At 36.0% G+C, this 22,706-nt stretch overlaps 1 protein-coding gene across 1 annotated transcript; it reads left to right on the top strand.

Annotated features, from left to right (window-relative positions):
• The first annotated feature begins 2,841 nt into the window (after positions 1–2,841).
• Positions 2,842–18,087, top strand: LOC110448666 (solute carrier family 23 member 1-like). The gene is made up of 11 exons (XM_021495043.1): positions 2,842–3,374; positions 5,627–5,784; positions 9,455–9,558; positions 10,406–10,521; positions 11,591–11,772; positions 12,627–12,747; positions 13,228–13,384; positions 13,977–14,230; positions 15,616–15,889; positions 17,036–17,131; positions 17,644–18,087. The coding sequence occupies exons 1-11, from the start codon at positions 3,090–3,092 to the stop codon at positions 17,823–17,825; spliced, it is 1,929 nt and encodes a 642-aa protein (XP_021350718.1). The 5' UTR covers positions 2,842–3,089; the 3' UTR covers positions 17,826–18,087.
• The last annotated feature ends 4,619 nt before the right edge of the window (positions 18,088–22,706 follow it).

The raw sequence follows: 22,706 nt of genomic DNA, 5'->3' as shown, positions 1-22,706 counted from the left end.
ATTGTAGCATCATTTTCGCTGCCAGTGAATGGTCCTACTGTGTCCAGAATGTAGCCATCTGGTAAGGCGATGCTCATGAATTTGAGATAGTTTCTCTTCTTCTGGCCACAGTAGGACATTCTCTGGAGCTTGTGGTCGGAGCTTTTCTGGATATAAATATAGGTGCCATCTAATATGGCAGTGGCTTTATCTCCAAAAAATGCTTCTGAAAAGACAGTATTGTGCCCGAGCAACTGTTCTCTTGTCAAGTGATCCGGACCTAGAAATTGTGGGACTATCGATGTGTCTAATGCCTGTACTATGGAGTGGAAAGTTTTGGACACACTTGACTTGGAAATTCCAAAAAGAGAAGAACACTGACTCCAGGAAATGTCGGTTTTCAGTTTTACCCAGAACAGTAATAGAGCATCGTGTGTAGTCTTGGTATATATACCAGATGAAAGATATGGGGAACAGTGCGAGTGGATTTCGAGGAACTGATCTTTGGACCAACCTGTCCAGGCCATGCATGCCGAGTCATCAAGAGAAGAAAAGCTTATTGTAAACGCAGACTGGTTCTGTGAAAGGACGTGCGACACCTCTAGGAGGTCATTAATGATTTCGGACGATTTTGATGGTAACTGAGATTCCAAGGAACCTCTACCATCAAGGACAACCTCTGTAGACGGATCTAAGTCGTTACCAATAAGGTGAATGGAGCAGACGCGGGATGAGGTGGGACACCACAGTTTGTGTGAATAGATCAGGTGATGTCTTGCACGTTTTGGTAAGACTGATGATTTTGTTCCATTTCTTGCAAAGGTAACAAGACAGAGACAGCATTTTTTGTGTGAAGATGATCCATTCAAAAGATCATGAAGGGTCAGCAACGGCAGGATATGGGACGGGGAGTCGTCTTCTTCCTCTATTTCCTGGTTCTGCTCGGGTTCAGGTTCAGGCTGATTTTTGTTCCGAAGATACTTCATGTAGCACTTCTGGCAAATAAGTGCTTGTTCCTTTGCTGACATCAATCCTTGTTGCACCAGCGTATCTAGGAGCCATTTATATTGTGGACTATTTACATTGCGTGCACTTCTGTTCTTATTGCCACTACGTTTCTTGAAGTATACTTGACACCCTTCTCCAACACATTTACCCTCCATCTTGAAACAATAACGATTGGTTTATGAAGCGTCGATAAAGTAACAAAATAGCAAGCCACCGATGATTGCTGTAAACAGCTAATACTTAGTAGTTTGGTACAATTATGCGAAAATGTGTGATAAATAACGAACAACTAATTACACAAAATAACAAGACAATATAATAAATCACATTCAATACCTCCAAGAAGCGCAGAATTGATTGATTACTTAGAACAAAATAAAGTATTTCATATGGATAATCTATCTATTCGATGTGGCGTGGTCGGCAGGCACAAAGAAAGTGAGACAAGTCAGGGTCCCAACCCTGACAGAGCCACAACGCTTTGGAGATGGGACAATAAAACAAGGAAAGTGAGACAAGAATAGCTAGCGTCGAGTCAATGATTCCGTAAACGTATAGACAAAGACAAGAAGATACGGATAAATGTACAAGGCCACACGATCAGAAAATTCAGAAGAGGACAACTTGAGATAGAACAGTATTCATGTATCAGGGTGTCCTCAGTGTAAATCTTTATATCGATACTGTTTATTTAGTCGTTACACATCATAAAACTGTCATGAAAATATCCGCTCTGATATTCAATATAAAAGTTTGTATATAATAAGCTATATAATAGGGTTTCAGACAAGGTTGTTACTCATTTCCCCTTTTCTTTCAATTTACAACCACATTCAGGCGGCGATATGAGAACGTTCCACCACATGGAATTAGCTGATTTTTGGTACACATATGAAACAAGTAAAGCTCTATCCGATTTTCTGATGGAAATTTGCATCCAAAACTATATAACGGGAGAAAATTGCAATTTTATGGCATTTTTCTTCATAATTGTGTCTCTGCAAGTGCATTTTCATCCGAGAATTTTTTTTTTTTTTTTTTATGAATAAACACGATGTTTTGGAAATATTTATCAAAAGAAATTTATACTATGTTGCGAATTACAATTTCGAGATAACCTTCTTTTATTTACGAACTTATGTCTTTGATGCTGAAATTGACAACTTTATAAAAATACATTTTCACTGAAATTATGAAATCTGGGTGTCGGAAAGGTGTAAAATTATTCTTCGGAAAAGAAAAAAACAGTAGTTGAGCTAGATAAGAAATTATACGGGGGCAGGCTCCTATTGAGAATTAACATTATTGGAAACAGGCCCTTTCAAAATTTAACAAAAAGACTGATTGAAATTATTTTCCATCTGTGACCTGGGTATATGAACGAGTTATATAAACTCTCTAGACATTTTAGTTAGGCAACACAACTCATCGTGAATTTGTATGTGAATACATGATTAAGAATACTTTTGCTCTATATTTACTAACAATCTCCACTCGAGGATAACACACAAGCACGCTCCCACACATTAGGGGCATTCACGTACGTGTTGCTTCATTTGTCCATCCACATTATGACCTATGTTACATGTTTATGATAATAAATAAGGTCGTTTGAACATCGAATAAGCTACGTAGAATACTTAGATTAGATTACATATTTTATATCTCAAAATATTACAATAGACTGATTTTTTTACACATGTGACCTAGGTTTTTGAATTAACAAGCTATACATTTAGATTAAATAAACTCTATAGACACTTTAATCAGTAGGGACACCACTCCTTATGAATTTGTATGTGAATTCATGATTAAGAATAATTTTGCTTGATATTTACCAAAGTAACCTTTGCAACAATCTCTACTCGGAGATAACACGCAAGCACGCTCCCACACATTGGGGACATACACATACGTGTCGCTTCTTTTGTCCATCCACATGCTGCGCATTTATGAACATCAATAAGGTCGTTTAAACATCTCAGAAGCCACCTTTCCTATAAGACCAACCCTTGTCAACCCAAACCCTCAGTTGAGGTGATTGCGTGGGTAAACTGAACACTCGCTAACTGTAGTTTAAAACCGGATATTATTTATCCGACATGGAAAATATGGAAGCGAAAACCGAAGATTTTATTCCACCTTCTGAGAACATTTATGATAATGGTTTCGATATGAAGCCGGATTCTGGTAAAGTATATCTAAAAGTAAATGGCAAAGAGGAAAACTACGTTAATGGCAAAGAGGACAACTACGTTAATGGCAAACTTTGTGACACCGAGGACAACGCCGAACATCAAGTGAAAATTGAAGTGGAGAAAAGGACTTTATTCTACAGAGTTAGCGAATCTCCACCAATTCATCTAAGCTTTTTGTTTGCTCTACAGGTAAATGGCACTTACTTACTTACTTGATTGTATAACGTTTTTAAATATTACCTTATTGTGCATTTATTTGTTCCCAGAAAATAGTCTGGGCTTCTTAGAGTACATTTCATGTTTTCGTGTGAAATGACGTGTAGTTATACTCATAAAAGTGGAATGTTTTAAGTTATTTCTTAGGGTTTTGTTCTGCTACTAAATGTTGTTTATTCATTCTATAACACATAGTATTTCTGCGTTATGACATTAAATCACTCATTATTTGTTTTACAATTTAATACATGTATATGCATTCTACAATTACGTTATTTGGTATCAGCAATTTATCGCTGTAGGGAGAAAACGTTTAAAAATGTTTTTCTTGCATAAAACCCATTACATCGAGCATTCACCCCGGGCCTCCACGCTCCACTCCTCCACCCTCAATGTTACTTACTTAACGTTTTCCTGTCTTTTTTCAGACAGGTCCACAAATTCATAATCTTACTATTGCTCATTAAGAGTTTTCCGAGAAAGTAGTTCACATGCGAAAACTTGTTATATGATCGATTTAAAAGTTACAAAAGTTTAATGCATTCCTTATTTAGACATATACAAATAAGGAATGTATTGGCACGTTTTGACCAAGTTACAATAGATGTTGTAGGTACTTTATAAATAACGACCTAGATAACAGTATATGTTGCAAGAATGTTCTAGCTCGACAATTATGGCTTATATAATAACGAATAACGGGCCATATACCAGGTCAAAAATATTATGTTACCACTCGGGGGAAAACACGTACATGAGCACATCGAGGATATAATTACAGATCAACTTCTACGAGGTTTGTCGTACCTGTAGCATCTACATACATACACATATGTTTGTTAATAATACAGAAACGACATATTTGGGTAGAGATTGTCTTAATACCTCATTTCATCGCAATCGAACTCTCAACTTCTCGACATTCTCGTTACCACACGCTATATGTATCAAGTTATCACTAAAGTACCTACGCATTATATTCTTAATGATATCGCTAGGTTTCTGCATACTATAGACCTTAAATTACCACAAAGTTGCTACACAATCTAGACCTCGCGTCATCACAAGGTTTCTACACACTCTAGACCTCGCGTCATCACAAGGTTGCTGCACAATCTAGACCTCACATTACCACAGAGTTGCTACACAATCTAGACCTCGCGTCATCACAAGGTTTCTACACACTCTAGACCTCGCGTCATCACAAGGTTGCTTCACACTATAGACATCGCGTTATCACAAGGTTGCTTTACAATTTAGACCTCACATTACCACAAAGTTGCTACACACTCTAGACCTCAGGTCATTACAAAGTTGCTACACACTCTAGACCTCACATCATCACAAGTGGCTACACAATCTAGACCTCACGTCATCACAAGGTGGCTTCACACCCTAAACCTCACATCATCAAAATGTTGCTACACACCCTAGACCTCACATCATCAAACGGTTGCTTCACACACTAGACTCCGTATCATCACAAGTTTGCTACACACACTAGACCTCGCGTCATCACAAGGTTGCTACAAACATTGACATCACATCATCACAAGGTTGCTACACACCCTAAACCTCACATCATCACAAGTTTGCTACACATACTAGACCACGTATCATCACAATGTTTCTACACACACTAGACCTCGCGTCATCACAAGGTTGTTACAACCATTGACCTAACATCAGCACATTGACGTCACATTATCATTCGGTCGCCAAACAGTTATTAACTCGTGATATCAAGTGGTAGTTCCACGCTCTGGGCCTCACGGTATCACGTGATTATCACATAGTACAGACTTCACGTTGTCAAATGTTTGGCATGCATTCTATAACGCATTTTTGCACTTTTTATCAAAACCTCGCATTGTTAATACATGTTACATATATTTTACTTGAACAAGTAGTTGACAGACGCTTATAAAACATGTTGACCGCATTTCGTAGGTTTTATCACCTCAAATGGTTGTCTGCACGCTTTAGACCTTACGACGTCACAGGTTCAATTAAACCACTAAATCACACGGCACGACAGGGTTGCCACATGAATCATATCTTCTTACTACATATATCCACATCTACACCTTACGATGTCAAAAGGTTGTGCATTTTTCTATTAATTATATGCGCAAAATGTTATCGTACCATACAGATATTACGTTTTCTCTCCCCTTCATTGTTCTCATATGGCATTATTAATATGATTCTTTTATTCTTATTAGCAAAGTGTGGTGTCCATTCCAAAATGTCTCTTCATAGTTGCACTTATTGCGGAACTAACTTGTGCAAGGGATGTCGAATACTTTAAGGCACAGATGTTCTCAACAACAGTTTTTCTAGCCGGAATCTGTACATTCTGTCAGTGTACCTTTGGAGTAAGGTGAGGATCTATAAGGATTTGTGTTATTTCTTTTCATAATCAAATTAGCATGAAGCAAAGATGATACATACACATACATGTACATGTATTGCTCTGATTTCGTCATTCAGAATTCTAAATCTTTGCTCATCAATTAATTTATATCAAAACCTAGCCCCGGTTGCTAAAAGATTGCTTTTCCACTATGACCAGTGGTAAGTGTAAAATTCAAATTGTTGCCAATAAGAAACAAAGGGGTTTCAAAGCAAGAAATAAACTCAAAACGCATCAACCTGATCTGTATTAAAAAAACCACTATTATAATGAAATTGCATCCGATGTTCTTGATTTTGTTGTATGTATATTTTAAAAAAATCCCTAACCACCGGGTCCCTCTTACATGTACCAACCTTTGAGCAACCGAGGCCTAACTATTGTATAAGACGCCCATCAAATATTATAAAATACTATTCGAATTCATGTTTCAGAATCACAAAAGAGTATTTAAAAACAATATGCTATTTGGGCTACAATAGATCATATTAAATGTTTTCTATTTCACTGCTAACTGTTGAAGACAATATCACTTGCATCTTAATTTGTTATGCTAAATTGCATACACATGATATACCATCACTTTGCAAAATTGATATTCATTGTTATCAATTTCGGTTTTGCTAACTTTGTTTTTATAGTAGTATAAAAAATGGACTACGGTATATAAATCTCAATATTTCGAAGTAAAAAAAAAAAAAAAAAACGTTCACTTATGATTGAGTAGAATACTTGGTGTTGAAATCCAAACTTACCATTGAAAAAACATTCTTTTGTCTCCTTCATATACAGATATTGATACCAAAAATTGCTATCAATACTTCCAATGCTATTAACGGAAACGGTAACACGTTTTTTTTGTTTTTTCTTATCTTTTGCTTTTCTTGTACAAGTTTTTTCCAGCATAACAATACATTTGGTTTATTATTTCTGAGGAGAAAACCATACCAATCGTTGAGGGACTTTTATGAGAAATGATAACGATACAAACAATATATAAGCAACAAAAGAGTTAAGAATATGAAAACAACGCTGCGGAACTGGACCTGGGTTCGAACCATGAACTTCACACTGCTTATCTATCGCTCTAACCGATTGAGTTACCTTGTCGACGATTGTGTTCTGGACCAATTTTTCTACAGTTATATCCAAACGGAAGTTCAGGAGAGGCTATTGCATATAGGAAAAACCACAGTACAGAAGGCAGTTATCCGTAACATAATATGAGTTGTAAATATTGCTCCTTTTTTTAAATAAGGTGTGCTAACACCAGACAAAAACGACAGCAAAACACATTGCGTCATACAATGTACAAAGGAATGCGCAATAATTGTTTTTTTCACAATCGAAAAATAGCAATGAACTTTGCATGTAAGATACATTTGTGTGTCTTTCAAATGAAATCATCAGGAATAACAGAGAAATTGTTCTTGTTATACCGCATATATACCTTTAACATCTCTTTTTTTCATAATCTGCTTCTTTTTAGTTTAAGCTGGTGTGCATTTTCTTACATTTATTCATGAAATATCAAAGGTGTATGCATCGTCCATAGGTGTTTGTTCCGATTTTAAACAGCTAGTGTTTTGGAACAAGGCATCGCATAAACATAGCATAATATATTACAAAGATATGCCGCAATACAAAAATGGATTTATGTGCACAGACACAAGGTCGTTAAGAGTTCCGTTCACGTCATCGGGAAATTTATACCAAGTCATGTACACTTCGGATATCGTTGCTAATATATTATATATATGAATATATCTGATTATTTAAATTTAAATGTTATCATGTATTATGCATTCTACAACATACCTACGATATCCCCAAATGTGAAAACATATATTAATATGTCGTTCAAGATATGTGCTGCTGAATTATCGAAAGCATTTGGTATGTCTTCTAATATAAGGTATAATAAATAGAACATGGTATTTATCTTACTTGGATAACATAACAAATGTATAAGATGTAGTACATGGCATTTATCTTACTTTGATAACATGACAAAGGTATAAGATGTAGTACATGGTATTTATCTTACTTGGATAACATGACAAATGTATCAGATGTATTACATGGTATTTATCTTACTTGGTTAACATGACAAAGGTATAAGATGTAGTACATGGTATTTATCTTACTTTGATAACATGACAAAGGTATAAGATGTAGAACACGGTGCTTATCTTACTTGGATAACATGACAAAGGTATAAGATGCCTTGATAAACGAATAACACTAAAGGTCTAATACCAGCAAACGGACAATGTCAGGAAATCCTGAATCACCAATGATATAGAAAATGAAAAAAAAAATATCTTGCCTTGGTTTTATGTATAGAGGGGAACTTTACACAAGATGTAAAGATCCTTCCAGGTAGAAAAGAAAAAAAAATTAAATCTTATTTTTTTCTTTTCTTCGTTTCTTTTCTTTTGGTGATGCCACTGCCACCTTAATTCAGCTCTTGGTATCGATGTATCGGTATATGAGAAAACATTGTTCATATTAAGGGTTTGATACATTGCTCATTTTGTAAAATGTCCTGATATTTATGTAAAAATAATTTTGTCTGACGAGTTTGTTTACAGGCAATGAATATATAAGATACACTTTAGGAATATATACAATGTAGTAGGAATAACAACATTAAAATTGTGTCGTAAACTCGGTGTAACCTTCAGAGTTAATATTAAGCTTCTCCTCCTTTACTCTCCTGTACGCGTTTGTTATCTGTTGTCCAATAATCAATGGTTAACCCTGCAGATAGGGCGAAAGAATTGTACCTGCTGTCCCCATTGCATGATCGTAAGAGGCGACTAAATTTGGGATCTTATATTTTCTCTTCTTTCTAAACAACTTTCTTCTTCCTAATGTCTCCTTGACAATGCCTCAGTCTTGGCCTTTAGTTGAGCGTTCGCCCCTGTGGCTTTGGGTTCTGTCCCCTGGCCGAGACATACCAGAGTCTGTAAAAATGGTAGTTTTTCTCCTGCTTAACACAATTTAAGAGAGGGACGACTGATTCGCCCGTTGTCAGTATAATGTGACCGGGTGGGTTGTCCTGCTGGGTGTCTTCGGCAGTATGTTTCAGTGAGGTAGCACTATTAACTCGGCATCAGTTCCGCGCTATCACAAGGAGACAAACACGAATATATCGCAGCCTCCCAAAACAATCACGCATACACTACATGCATGCATCTTGCACACAGGGGAGGCCGTCCTTAAATTTCCATAGCTGTTGATAGGACGTTAAACAATAATAAACCAAACCAAACCAATGGTTAACTAATGAAAAACGTCGTTATATCACTGACGTAAAATTTACTTTGTCTGACTGGGAATGACGTAATTCAGTGTGTTAATACAATGAACATACTATTTTATGAACTTCAATTTTATATTTTTTATAGCAATTATTAAATAAGTTTGATAAACATAGCACTTTTTTTGGCTTGGATTTAAGCTCGCATGGAGGAATTCTCTGAGAAAACCCACGTTCTCGACCAAGTGAACCAATACCTTTTCATGCCCTTTTCGGGATTTGAATCCCATCCGTCTTGGTGAAAGATGAGCACGCTATCCACTACGCCACTAGACTATCCTAATATATTACATGTATGACATATCATTGTAGATTACCAGTCTACCAAGGACCGATGTCACAGTATGTCCTACCACTGATGGCCTTGAAGGCACTTCCGGACTGGCAGTGTCCTAGTATTTATACATACTACCAAGGTATGTGGGGAAAGCAATGGGTTGAAAACCAGTATCCGAACCATGAGGGGGTGGCAGAGATGTACCAAAAAACATCACGGAACTGTATGAGCAGAACGTTAACGTAGCCAATTAGAATCGATACAAATAGATAACTCGACACGAGGATACATCAAAATAAGTGAAAATGCATCATAAAAATAGAAAAATATATGAAAATAATAGAGTATTATTTTAATCAAATGAAAATCATTTTAATAATTTAATAAAATCATTTTAAGACATTTTCTTCGAAGGAAAACACCTTTATACACATCTTAATTGCTTCCCGTATTATACTGTCTTATTATATGAATAAGAGCATAACAATGCTAGTCACATAGATACATACCGAAGTGGGGGAAAATATTCTTTAGAGACAAATAATATGGCTCACGGCGTAATAAAAAAATTATTTTTTTCTATCGGTATTCTTATCGTTAATCCTATTGTTATCATATCAATGAAGTGTCTATTGTCAAAAATTCTAATTTGTTACCATATATCAGATATTTCTCTGGTACAGACATATGTCGTTAATACTTAGTATTCAAGTCTGTACTGCAATATTAAGTTTTCACATCACTACGGTATTAACTTTATAGTCCTATGATTGCTATTTGAATAAGGTTGTGTTATGTTGTGGGCAATGAATACAAATATATCAATATCAGTTTTCTTCATTCGGTGTTCCCAGTCACAATGAGCAAAACGCAAAAGATATTTTACAGGGAAATTCACATTTGTCGCAACATCCGATCATTGGTATACAAGTAGCTTAGTGTCCATATTTATCAATAAAGCATAATGCAATGTTTTTCAATGAAAGGGGACGATGCTAATGGAACTATTGGAAATATGTCTTTGATGAATATATCAACTGGAATTATTGACTCTGAACAGCCGTCATATGAAGATGTTCACGTATTACCGAAAATACGACTAGTAAGTGATTAAGCAATGAATGTTTTTGCAAATATTTGTTGTTATGGTCCTATAACACACATTGCTATTGATGACAAACTTAATAAAGCCCGGCTGGGCTTTGTGTAAATTTGGCAGCAATAGCAATGTGTGTTATAGGACCATAACAATATTTGCTCAAATATGCATTATTTATATATTTATATTTTGAAAGAGTAGTTATGCTTTATTTGTCTGTTTCGAAAAGTTATTTGAACAGCAAATATTAAGTGTTGACAAAAATGATATTACAATAGAGATTGATGACGTCACAAAAGCAAATGTTGTTAAAGTCTCATAACAACATTTGCCTTCTCAATGCATTGCAATTTAAGGATGCAAGGCAAATGTAAATATGCGTTTGAATATTTTTGTCTATGGTAATTACTTTACTGTTTAAGTTACTGTATAGTTGCTAACATTCGCAAGAAATTTCATTTTGCTATATTCGTAGTCACCAAAGATAGCGCGACATTAAATACACAGCTAATATCAATACCACCTATTATGATTTTCACAAAAGAAACAAATCTGTAAGCTGCCGAATATTGAAAATAAAACAACGATTCGATATAGCGTTTTACTTTATTTTCACAACACGTTTCTTAAACTTAATCTCAACACCCAAATACAGAAGTACCTTTGTTAGAGAGATATTTTCAAAATGCCATGTTGCGCGAAAATTAATCCCCGCGAACTAGTTCTGACCGAGACAACCGCGAAATATTAGCCCCGCAAAATTAGACAACTATACAATACCTGTAAATGACATCTGAGATATTCTCAATCTATAAATGTATCCTCATTTAAATGCTTATTTAAACAATGTTTGTCATGGTTAAGGATGTTTTGTTGTTGTTTTTATTTACATTTTTTGTATATATACATTGTACTAAGGTTAATGTTGAAGCATTAGTTGAACTCTCATGATAAAATTATGAACATCTTATATCATAATCATATTATTAAATCAATTTTGATTTGTTTGCCTGTTTTAAATTTTTAAATTTCTCCTATTTCATCATAAGCTGATTTATGGAATTTACTTCAGTTCCAGGGAAGCCTGCTCCTAGCTGGGTTTATCCACATGCTAATAGGATTAACAGGTGTCCTGGGATACCTGATGCGTTACGTTGGTCCGATAACTGTTGTACCAACACTCCTCCTAGTTTCTATAAAATACGCTAGTGTACTAGTCAAGTTCTGTGAGTCCTCCTGGATTGTATCATTCGCGTAAGTAGTCATTCATACCAAGTGATTGATGTATGAGTCTAAATACAAATAGTTAATGATGAGAATAAATCAATTATCGACCACATCGATCCTATATACCCTCTTGAATTTGAAATCAATGCCATCGCAGACTTCAACGTGTACATCTGCCGCTTTGCTCGGTCATCACTTACAACGGGACCATCATGAACGGCTTAATACTATTATGTACGATAGACATGAACTTTCCATTTCCTTATGGCAACATCCCTACTCTCCCAACTTTGATGTTAATATGTTGCAGTTGGTTCAATTTAACACGGATTATCACGGTTTCCTTGATGGTTGTCGAATGCTGACAGACACACTTTAAACACAAGAATTAGATATATGAGGGGTTGGCGAAGACTATGGAGGAGTAATGTTCTTCATTATGGTCTCGTTGTAAAATATTCTATTTTCTTAGTACATGTGCCTTGTTCGCGTTGTAACTAACCCGGTCCTCTCTTTTAGATCGTCACATTACTTAGTTTCGTTGATGTATAATACCATAATTATAGTGTTTATCCATATGCGATAATGTGCCATGTGGGTCCTGCTACATTGCTAGGTTAAACCTGGCACACATGTTCGGAAAGGTACAAAGTACCTTTGCAGTTATCTTACACCGTCCAGTACAGTAGAACTACCAATATTTGGTTTGTTTTTTTAAATGTTTAACGTCCTATCAACAGCTGAGGTCATTTAAGGACGTGCCTCTATGTGTGTTGTGTAAGCGTGTATTTGTGTATGTGTGCTGCAGAACTACCAATAGAATAGAAATGTTTCCAGTAAACTTTTGATTATCTTCTAAGACATGTTTCTTTCTGTTTTAGGACATTATGTCCATGTATAATATTGGCCATGTATTTAGATGGCAAGAAAATGCCGATACCAGTTTGGAGACCTGGAAAAGGGTTTGAAATCATACATTATCCCTTACATCAGGTTTTGTCCGTAAGTATTTATACTCAGAGGCAAATTAATTTTTTTAAAAAAACTATTATTTAATGGATGAAAGAAACAAACACATACAGGAGATTGTTCCTTTAAAAAATTGGTACAGATGAATTATTCTCTATCATACAAAATGTACAGCTGTTTCGTCCTTGTTGGCCTCATTGGTGATGGTAGGGGCCAAAACCTTGGACATCTAAATTGGTTTTAAATTTGATATGTAACTGCTGTTGAAACAGAAGGGATGCATGAAACTATACATTTTATAATTTAAAAATTAAGAGAAGTTATAGTTGATTTCAAATCGCATAACGACTAACGTGTGTATGGTATGAACCATGCCCCTCCCCTACCTAAAAATATTACTGTGGCTATTAAAGTAGGTTCAATGTATATATGATTGGTTTACATTGGTCATGCTTCACGTAAGACAAAAACAACAACAATTAAGTACCTTGTACTTGTTCAATATGGCTTTAGATCCTCATTGGTATAGCCATCGGCTGGTCAATCGCTGGTATACTGACCGTCACCAATTTCCTGAGTGCTGATAAGGACAGCGTGGAATTCTATTCGCGGACGGACACTCGTCAACACGTCATTGCCTCAGCTCCGTGGTTCTACGTCCCTTATCCGGGTATATTACGACAGTGCCATAACAAATCGCAGATTGAGCGTTTTTAAAGTCTATGCATACTTATTGCTCTATTTTAAACACTAAAATATGTTTATATTTGTCCCGCTTAGACAATGTCACAATGCTTTCTCATCGCGAGATTTTGAAATTAAAATCGGAATTAAAAATAACATTTTACTATAAATATCATCGTGCTATTTCAATATTATAAATAAAGACAAAAATTGCAATCTGTATTTCAACAAAACGTTAATTAGACAATTTAATGCAATATTCAAGCGACATTACATGCATACAAATAAATAAAATGAAACTTTTTATTCAGTTCTCTAAAAAAGACAATACTAGACAACGATTATTTCAGTTCAAAAATAAATAAGATAATACAACGCATTTTTTCATCATTGAATCAAGAAGGAAAAGAAAAAAAACCTTTATATCAATTTTATATAAATAACACATTACAACATTTGTTTCAAAACTTTGTTAATAAGAAAATACAGCATCTATTTTCGCCGCGATGATTTACAAATATAATATAATATCGCAAAAAAAATAAAATATACTGACATCATGTGTATTGTTATTATAGGACAGTTTGGACCGTGCTCATTTAGCGGTGGCATTTTCATTACTTTTCTGGTACCTACAATAGTTTCTGTAATTGATTCAATTGCTGATTACTACGCATGTGCTAGGACCGTAAAGGTACCGCCCCCTCCTGCGCACGCAATCAATAGAGGCATAGCATTAGAAGGATTGTTCAGTAGCGTAGCTGGGTTATTTGGTGCCGGGCACGCAACCACCACGTATGGAGGAAACATAGGCATTATCGGAATGACAAAGGTAAGGGCATTAGGAATTTGGTAGACCCGGCACGGTATGCAAAATAAAATCGTGTGCACATGTTTCGTGTGTCTATTGTTAGGGGTGTAGTTGTTTTTCCTTACTTTCTTACCCCGAAAACACTTGATTGGCTGACAGCAGCGTCAAGCAGCCAATCAAAATTTGTCTGATACAGATTTTAACATTAAAACAGGTTTAGCACATTTCATCATGTAGCGATGTGGATAGCGTCGCAAATAATTGATATTTGTTTATAAGAATACAGTTGTGCATGTGTTATAAATCAAAATTCAAATTTATCCCCACCCCCTTGTGTTGGGACCGAGCCAAGAAACCGTCGGCTTGTCGAGTTCAATTAATCAAAAGTGTTCATTATTGTGTTATTATTGAAAAATCTTTTTTAACTGACAATTCTATACATTGTATGTTTCATACTGCCATGAGAAAACTAGAATCAGATATTGGAATGTTTTTAATTGTTTCTCTATGTGCTCCAAAAATTAAGTTAAAATTCCAAAATTAAAATTTAAAGTCAATTTCAAAATGTCTCCTTTTTCATTATTAATGAACATCATAATGATAATTTGTTTTTTTATTCAAACACTTGAAACGTACACTGCGAATTAAAGATAATTAACAGTAATAAGCGTATTGATTAATTTGCTCACTAACAATTCATCCAATATGAAACAGTATACGAAAACTTAACTATAGTTCAGCGCAATATTCGAAATGCAAAAAGCGGCAACATAATTTTACATGTAGCGTTAAATACGCTGATTTACAGCAACTCCTTTTGTCGATATAAAAAAAAAATATTAAGTCAAATCCAACATTACAAAGAATTTAGTTTTATTTAAACTTTGTTTATTTTACAACATTTATGAAACAAGTTATTTCAGCATATATTGGTCACTCTTTTTGGCCCGGACGTTAGCGCGCAGGGGTCTAAATGTGGGAGAAAACCTGAGCACCTAATAAAACCATCGTAGTCGGGCAAGTAGACTGGTCACCGTCTCTGGAATATTAAATAATTTAAAAAAATAAAGAAATCTTATAATTTTGATCACTTGGATGCTTGATCCTAAGTTCTAAACTAGAGGGAGATAAGCTAGTACACTGAAGTAAAATGCAGTCCAGAAAATCATCATAAAAACTTAGGGGCTGGTGGCCAGTCTATCGGGCAAGTGACCCTTTACATTTTCACATCCGATCTCGAGGAACCCCGGCCGCCTTGGTAAAAGGCAAGCGTCTTATATTATTCACTGGGTCTCTCGTTCAACCAATTAAGTTTTAAACTCCTGACTTTCCAGAATTATATTCTAATTATGTCTATCTCGGTCCAACTGTGTGATAAATATACTTTGTTTAAATGCATGTTATAGGTTGCAAGCAGAAGAGTATTTCAGGTGTTTGGAGCTCAGATGGTTTTCGTCGCCATCATTGGCAAATTCACTGCCTTTTTCGTGACAGTTCCATACGCTGTTCTCGGAGCAACGAACATTATTGGTGGCGGAGCCTTCATTGGCCTTGTCTTCTCCAACCTCTGTTATGTAGATATCAAGTCAACGAGAAATATGACAATTATCGGGATTGCCATCATGCTAGGCCTGATGATTCCAATATGGTCTGAGGAAAATATCCACGTATTTGATACTGGTATGTTACAGGATCTCCCTATGGGTTAACACATATCCTCACCCTTGTCCGACTGTTTGTACTCCTTAATTCCTTCAAGTTCTTTTTTTGTGAGTACTGTATAGCACTTTTAATTCAGGGGAACAATATTTCGCGGTTTCGTACTCGGTATATATTCGCGGTGGATAAATTTCGCTGTCCAACCAAATCCCATGCATCGTGCAAAGTATTTTGAGTGTCATCATTTCAGGGCTAAACCTCGAAATACAGGTAAACCGTTTGAAAACATTGATCTAGAGTGTCGTCATCCGCCAGTGACTTCACTCGAAAGAAAAGAAAATGTGTATGTACTTATGAAATCAATTAATCACCTACTATGTACACATAAATATGTTGAGGCCTCTTATATGTAAGTGTTGTTTCCACATGGACTGTCCTGTTGTCCGGTGATAATCTGATTCGAGTTCATTTAAGCTTGTATGACAGCGTTGGGTTATAAGAATTTTCAAAATGTTGGAGAACATTCTCGATAATTTTGCTGGTGTTTAGAGTTCGCGAATATTATTCAAAGCGCAAATATAGCGAAATTAAAAACATCACGAAATATAACCACTATACAGTACTCAGATACTCCGATCGATTTTGCGTTTCAGCTCCTTAAAGCAATATCTTTTGGTAACCTTAAGAATGAACAATAAAAACATATGGCGCTTCAGAAAGGAAGCTTATTAATTCGTAAAACAAACAGCACTGGGCTATGTCTTATTTCAATTAAAAAAGAAAAATTTTGAAAAATGAAAAGAGCTTGAATTGTGCAAACGATTTTTAACATAGAATAATAATATGATAATTAATATATTGATTAAAAAAGATATATTGTAAACATGCATGTGATGTAGATTACCCATCAAGATTACATAAAGTAAACAAAATCATACAATATGACGTGTACTCATATTATGGCTCTGTAAAATGAGATAGTCGGATAGTTAAAATTTGTTACAAGTTCGTTCATCTCCTAGCATTCCTTAGGTTTTTCTGAAGATAAACAATCGAATTACCATTTCTGATTATATCAAGTGTGTATATACTCATATCAATGTGTCCCTCTAACATTATTCAATGCGCAAGCAACACAGGAAATTTAGATGGATGTTTTATTTGTAGGTATACAAGAACTAACAAACACAGTGCGAATACTTATGACAAGTCCAAACTTTGCTGGAATGGTTATAGCATGCTTCCTTGACAACACTGTACCAGGTAAGTAGTCAGTTGATCTAAAGTCTGTTATTTCGGCCGGTTTGTATATCATTCCAACTACATATCTACAAGTTCAATTCTTCCGTTCATGCGTGTTTCCGCGAATGAAATGGCCTTATTGTAGAGAATTGATAAAGAATAACAGATTGTTTTGAAAAGTAATACTAAAGGCTCAACGTGAGTTTTGATTGTGTCTACACATTAACATATTTTAAGCAATTATATGATATTCTGAAAACATGCTTGTCTTCCTCCAAAGTATCTGTGTACCTTACTAAACTTGTCGTTACTGATAGGAGGATTTTCTTTATATATAAAGATTTAACTTAAACATGTTATATTTTATTCTAAATGTTGTCTCTTTTATGTATCAAAATTGTAATAGAAAGAAATAATTAAAAAAAATCTGTTTTCTCCGTTTATCAGTTTCTTTTCTTCCATCGTATATATAACGTTTGGTGTTTCGTATAGTTGACGTCACATTCATATTTTAATTGCTCCTTCTCTGACAGGTACTATGAAGGAGAGGGGCATGATAGCCTGGTTAGCCGGAGGAGATGAAGAGGACATCAGTGAACAAGATTATGAAGAAGGGGTAGAATTGTACGAAATTCCAGCTCTAACGAAAATACTGAGGCAATTTAGGATATCGAAGTATATTCCAATTTTTCCAACGTTTAGAAAAATGGACTAGGAAAATTGCCATTCCTTCGTGATGCCAATGACTTTCTTATGGGTCGATGAGGTCTCTCCTACTACAAATATCTATAAATGGATAACACTGTTTATTCTAGGAAAGAACATTGACTTCGTTTCTCTACTTTTTTATGTGATTTAGATCGTAATGGCTGAAACCGCTAAGTTTTACTCAAGAGCAAGATCACCGTTTTTAACAATAAACGAACGTTATAATGGACCTAGGTTATTTTCAAAAAAATAAAGAGAGTTGGGTTACATTTATATGTTTTTCATTTTATTTACTGATAATAAAATATTCAATTTACCTGATGCAGCGATACAAATTCTATACTCATTTTATGACGTAATATCAGCTATTGCGATTACAGTTAATGTGTAGGCTTGACGTCCAAATTTTGTTCCGCTTTACAACTCAAATTCCAATTCCATTATTTTGATATTTAAAGGGTATTCATCAGTAATAATACATCAAACGAATCAAACTGTTGTTAGCTATTAGCAATAGTTGTTCTAATCGCTTTTTAACATATTAATAAGCAAGTCAAAAAGTGATTTTCATTGTTTATGTCTGCAGTAAGTCGTATTGTATTTGGGGGAAAAAACTACTTATTGATTGTAAAAGCTTCTGATTAGTATGATAGTCGATAAAACTAGAATATAAATTATATGAGAATAATAAAATATTGTAATTTCAACATGTTGGGATCCTGTCATTCACTAAGCTTACATCTTATCGCACAATATCTACATTTGCTCTGCATTGCCACTATGTACCAAGGCCAGTTCCGTGTCATGAGACAATAACACAGGCGTAGTGATATCTCCACAAGACCGACTAACTACCGGATAGCTATTCCCTTCCGCACTAGCAAGCGGATAAGCAAAAAATCTCACAATGATTCAATCATATTCACCGTTTTATGTAAAACTATTATAAGATGCAATTGAATATATTGATTGATTAAATTATGGAAATAGTATCGATATATATTTGGGTTAATTTTCACAACCTATATTTTTTACGTGAAAAGTCACAAGACTCCGAAGCCAATTCCATGGGCTGTTCTAACTGTTCTTTGAACAGGGCGCTTTGGAAGTTTCGTCCTTGATCCGTGTGGATCTCCAGGGGTACGCCGAGTCTAGAGATGAACTCCAGGACCAGTTTTTTCGCTGTCGTGTTGCTGTCCTGTTGTGTGATTGGGTAAGCCTCGACCCACTTTGTGAACTGGTCGATGATGACAAGTATGTATTTGTTCCCAGCATCACTAATAGGAAAAGGCCAAACGACATCCAATTGTATCCTGTCTATTGGCGCTCCGCAGATGTAGGTCTGAAGACGTGCTCTTATAGTTCTACTACTCTTCTTTTCAGCGTCACATACATGACATTTCCGAACAAATATACTCACATCCATCGACATGTTGTACAAGTGAAATTTCTTTTTCATCCGTTCCAGAGTTCTCTTCTTTCCATGATGACCGGAGTAAACAGCTTCATGACATGCCCCCATGATCTCTTTTCTCATCTGAAATGGAACCAGGAGTCGCAGTGACTCCTGAAAATTTTCCTTCCACTGGTAGTAGAGAACATCGTGTATCAATTTGAACTGCGGAAGTGTTAGTAGATACTTTCGCAGAGCAGGACTTCTTGCTTGCGCCTTACCCAGAGGTACTGTCTCGCTGTTGACCACAAATGATCTCCTAGAGCTGCAATCTCTTTGGAAATGTCCCTTACCACCACATCTGTAACATTCCTTCCCTTCCTTGCTAAACCCACTTTGGCGTTCGTTCCCTAACTGGTCGAATCTTGCGCGACACTCTAGCGAGCTATTCCGAACAAGATCCTCCAGCTGTTTCATCCGAACCTCTAATTTACTGAGGCTGTCCGACTCTAAGGCAGTGTTTGGCAGTTGAACACGCTGTGTATTCAATACTTCTTTTTTACACCAGCCCCATCAGCCAATGAAACGCGCCGAGCCTTGTCTCGTATCTCTTTCTCCCTACCGATGGTGGCTTTGACGTTATGTTCTTGTGAAGTAACCATTTCAATAGCCTCATTGATAGTTCTTGGTTTCTTGTTCAACACATCATAAGATACCTTGGGGTTCTTGTACCCCTTGAGGAATGCCTCTACAGCCCATTGATCCTGCAAGTCGAGATCTACATTAGGATAAGCAAGGGTAACTAGGCGCCAAACCTCTTCCCCAAATTCGTCATTACTTAGGCTGCGTTGCCTTACTTCATGTAATTTTGATCGCGCTGTTGTGTGTGGGTCTCTTCGTCCGAACCGCTTGATCAGACTATCCTTTAGATTCCTGTATAATCTTCTCATCTCCCTTGGTAAGGAGCAGACGTACCACATGGCCCTTCCTTTTAGACATTCGTAGAGTCTGTCCACTTTCTCATTGTCTGTATGTGCAGTTATAACGCGCTGCTAACCTAAAGGGAACGATAAAAATCTCTATATCCTCCTTTCCCTCAAACACTGGAAGTTTTGTTTGAGGACCCTTTCCTTGATGTCTGTATAGCATACGTCCCATATCCTGTCTTTCAAATGAGGGGGTACTGGATAGTGCAGAGCTCTGTCCATTTAAATTGGGCTTGAATATGAGCGTTCTCTATCCTGGATCACCCGGAGTTCTTCGTCAAAAACACCAAACGATCCAATGTCTGTCGACCTTACAAATTCCTGTTGTGGACCCATAGATGAAAATGTACTCTTTGCGAGCGGTGCTTGATGTCCTATGGCATTTTTGATATCATGACGGGTCGCTTGCATGAAGGACTCCATCATTTCATTTTGACAATACCACCTCACGAGGCAGATTTGACCCCCTGCTAGTATCCGACAGCGAAGGAAAGCGCCTTGCAGTGGTACACAGGGGCAGTAATCCAAACTTCCAATACAGTTCTCATGTAAAGGTAGTGCAAACTCATCAACCCTAGTATCCCTACTAAAAGAACAAATTCCCATCCTCCGGCAGAAATTTGGTAAACCTGTTTATGTTTATTTCTGGGCTGGTACATGCGACATAACCTCAAATTATTGTAAGCGCCATTCTAATTACGAAATTACCAAGTTTGTCAACGTCATTACACAGGGGCTCGGTTTCGAGATTTCGAGTTATGCATAACATCAGTGAATAACCACAACACTCTAATTCAGCATTTATAAAACCTTGTAAAAGTCGAGGGTATCGAAAAGGTTTTAGAATGTGTATAAATACCTTTTTAAGTGTTGTGGTTCATCAGTGATGTCATCAATTACTCAAAATCACGAAACCGAGCCCCTGTGAACGTCGCCTGCTAGCGATGCTAATCTGACCGATTAGACCAATCTCTACCCAGAGTTGTCGATCCTTTTCAATCAAACACATTAAAAGGGAGTGCAAGGACTGTAACTCTGCGTGGAGATTGCGATTAGACATGGAATCTGTTTCAAACAAAAAGTCCTTGGAATCGTTATCACCTACTGAAAGAACCACTTTGATTAAAAAATTCCGAGTATGTGTGCTTCTGAAAATAACGTAATATTCCAGTCGATGGAAACATAAGCGTTTCCGAGGAAACAATCAAGTCCGTTCAGCGCCGCATCACTTCCAAATACATGTAATCTATCAATGCGCGAAAAACAGCTTTTATTTTAAGCAAGCAGAAGTTATGCAATTATTAGCAATTTATCAACATATACACACTCATATGAAATAAATAATAAAGTTAAGTTTGTGATCAAACCATTTTATGTGCTTGTGGTTTACAATGACACGAGGGACTTTATTATTTCTGCTTGAAAATTCGGCTGTTCTGGGGTTTGAACTTACTGACGTCACTGATATGATAAGCGGGAAATTAAAACGTATTTGTGCTTCAGTTATTATACAATACAAACTATATAAATGTAAATATGAGCATTGAACTGTTACCAGATTCAGTATACAGTCGATATGAATGCAATTTGAGTGACAGATAAATATTCATGTCGCCGAAACGGGCGACATTCTATGTATCTGTCACCCAAATTGCATTCATATCGACTGCATACTGTTGCATCTGGTAACAGTTCAATGCTCACATGAATTTGAAATACAAAATTATAACATGAAAAAGAAAATATTTCTAATTAGAATAAATAATGCTTATATATACATACGTGAACGCCTTCTACATTGTAAATAATAATCTAGATGTAAATCTCATATTGTATATTGTATATAAATAGACATACGATGAAAATGAAAATATTTCAAATTAAAGAGAAACATCACATACATATTGCTTATATAATCGAATTCTGCTTAAATGTCTTATTTGTTTCTAATATTGTATATAGACTTTGGATGAAAAAGAAAACGTTTCAATTTAAAACAAACCACAGATACTAGCCTCGTCTGTGTTACTTCACTGACCTAATACTCTTATAATATAATCAAGGTTGCTAACTCCTTCCCCCTAGTAACCCAGTTACAGAAAATATGCGATTTTGTCATAATCTTTCAGAATATAACGCCGGTAGTAGTCTAGATCGATAGAAACAGTTTTTTCCTTTAATTTGATGTATGATATGCCATATGTCATGCAGTACAATTTTCATAAGACTTCATGAAACATCGAAAAATGGTGGAATTTCAGTTGGTCGGACACTCTGCTGTCCTCGGGATGACACGCTAAACCTCAGTGGGTAGCGCCTAGAACACGGCACGTACGTGTACGTTATTCAATGTCAGTACAGTGTTTCTACGATAGGAAACAAACTTACTTGTATTATAGTTCATGCCGTTACATTATCATGTCGGACACCCGAGAACAGTTTTCAAGCTGGTCAGGCTGACGATCGGAAATCTGAACAGAGCCTGCCATTTTCCCTAACTTTTGTGACC

Source organism: Mizuhopecten yessoensis, unplaced genomic scaffold, assembly GCF_002113885.1.
Source record: "Mizuhopecten yessoensis strain PY_sf001 unplaced genomic scaffold, ASM211388v2 scaffold4123, whole genome shotgun sequence".
Lineage (NCBI taxonomy): Eukaryota > Metazoa > Mollusca > Bivalvia > Pectinida > Pectinidae > Mizuhopecten > Mizuhopecten yessoensis.
Note: the sequence above shows the minus strand (reverse complement) of the source record. Positions and strands in the feature narration are given on the sequence as shown.

Bases quoted from the DNA above. Each gene is read 5' to 3' on its own strand.
- LOC110448666 (XM_021495043.1), top strand. From the start codon at position 3,090: ATGGAAAATATGGAAGCGAAAACCGAAGATTTTATTCCACCTTCTGAG. The intron at 10,522-11,590 runs GTAAGTGATTAA...AATTTACTTCAG, and splicing joins TATTACCGAAAATACGACTA to TTCCAGGGAAGCCTGCTCCT. The intron at 17,132-17,643 runs GTAAGTAGTCAG...CTTCTCTGACAG, and splicing joins CCTTGACAACACTGTACCAG to GTACTATGAAGGAGAGGGGC.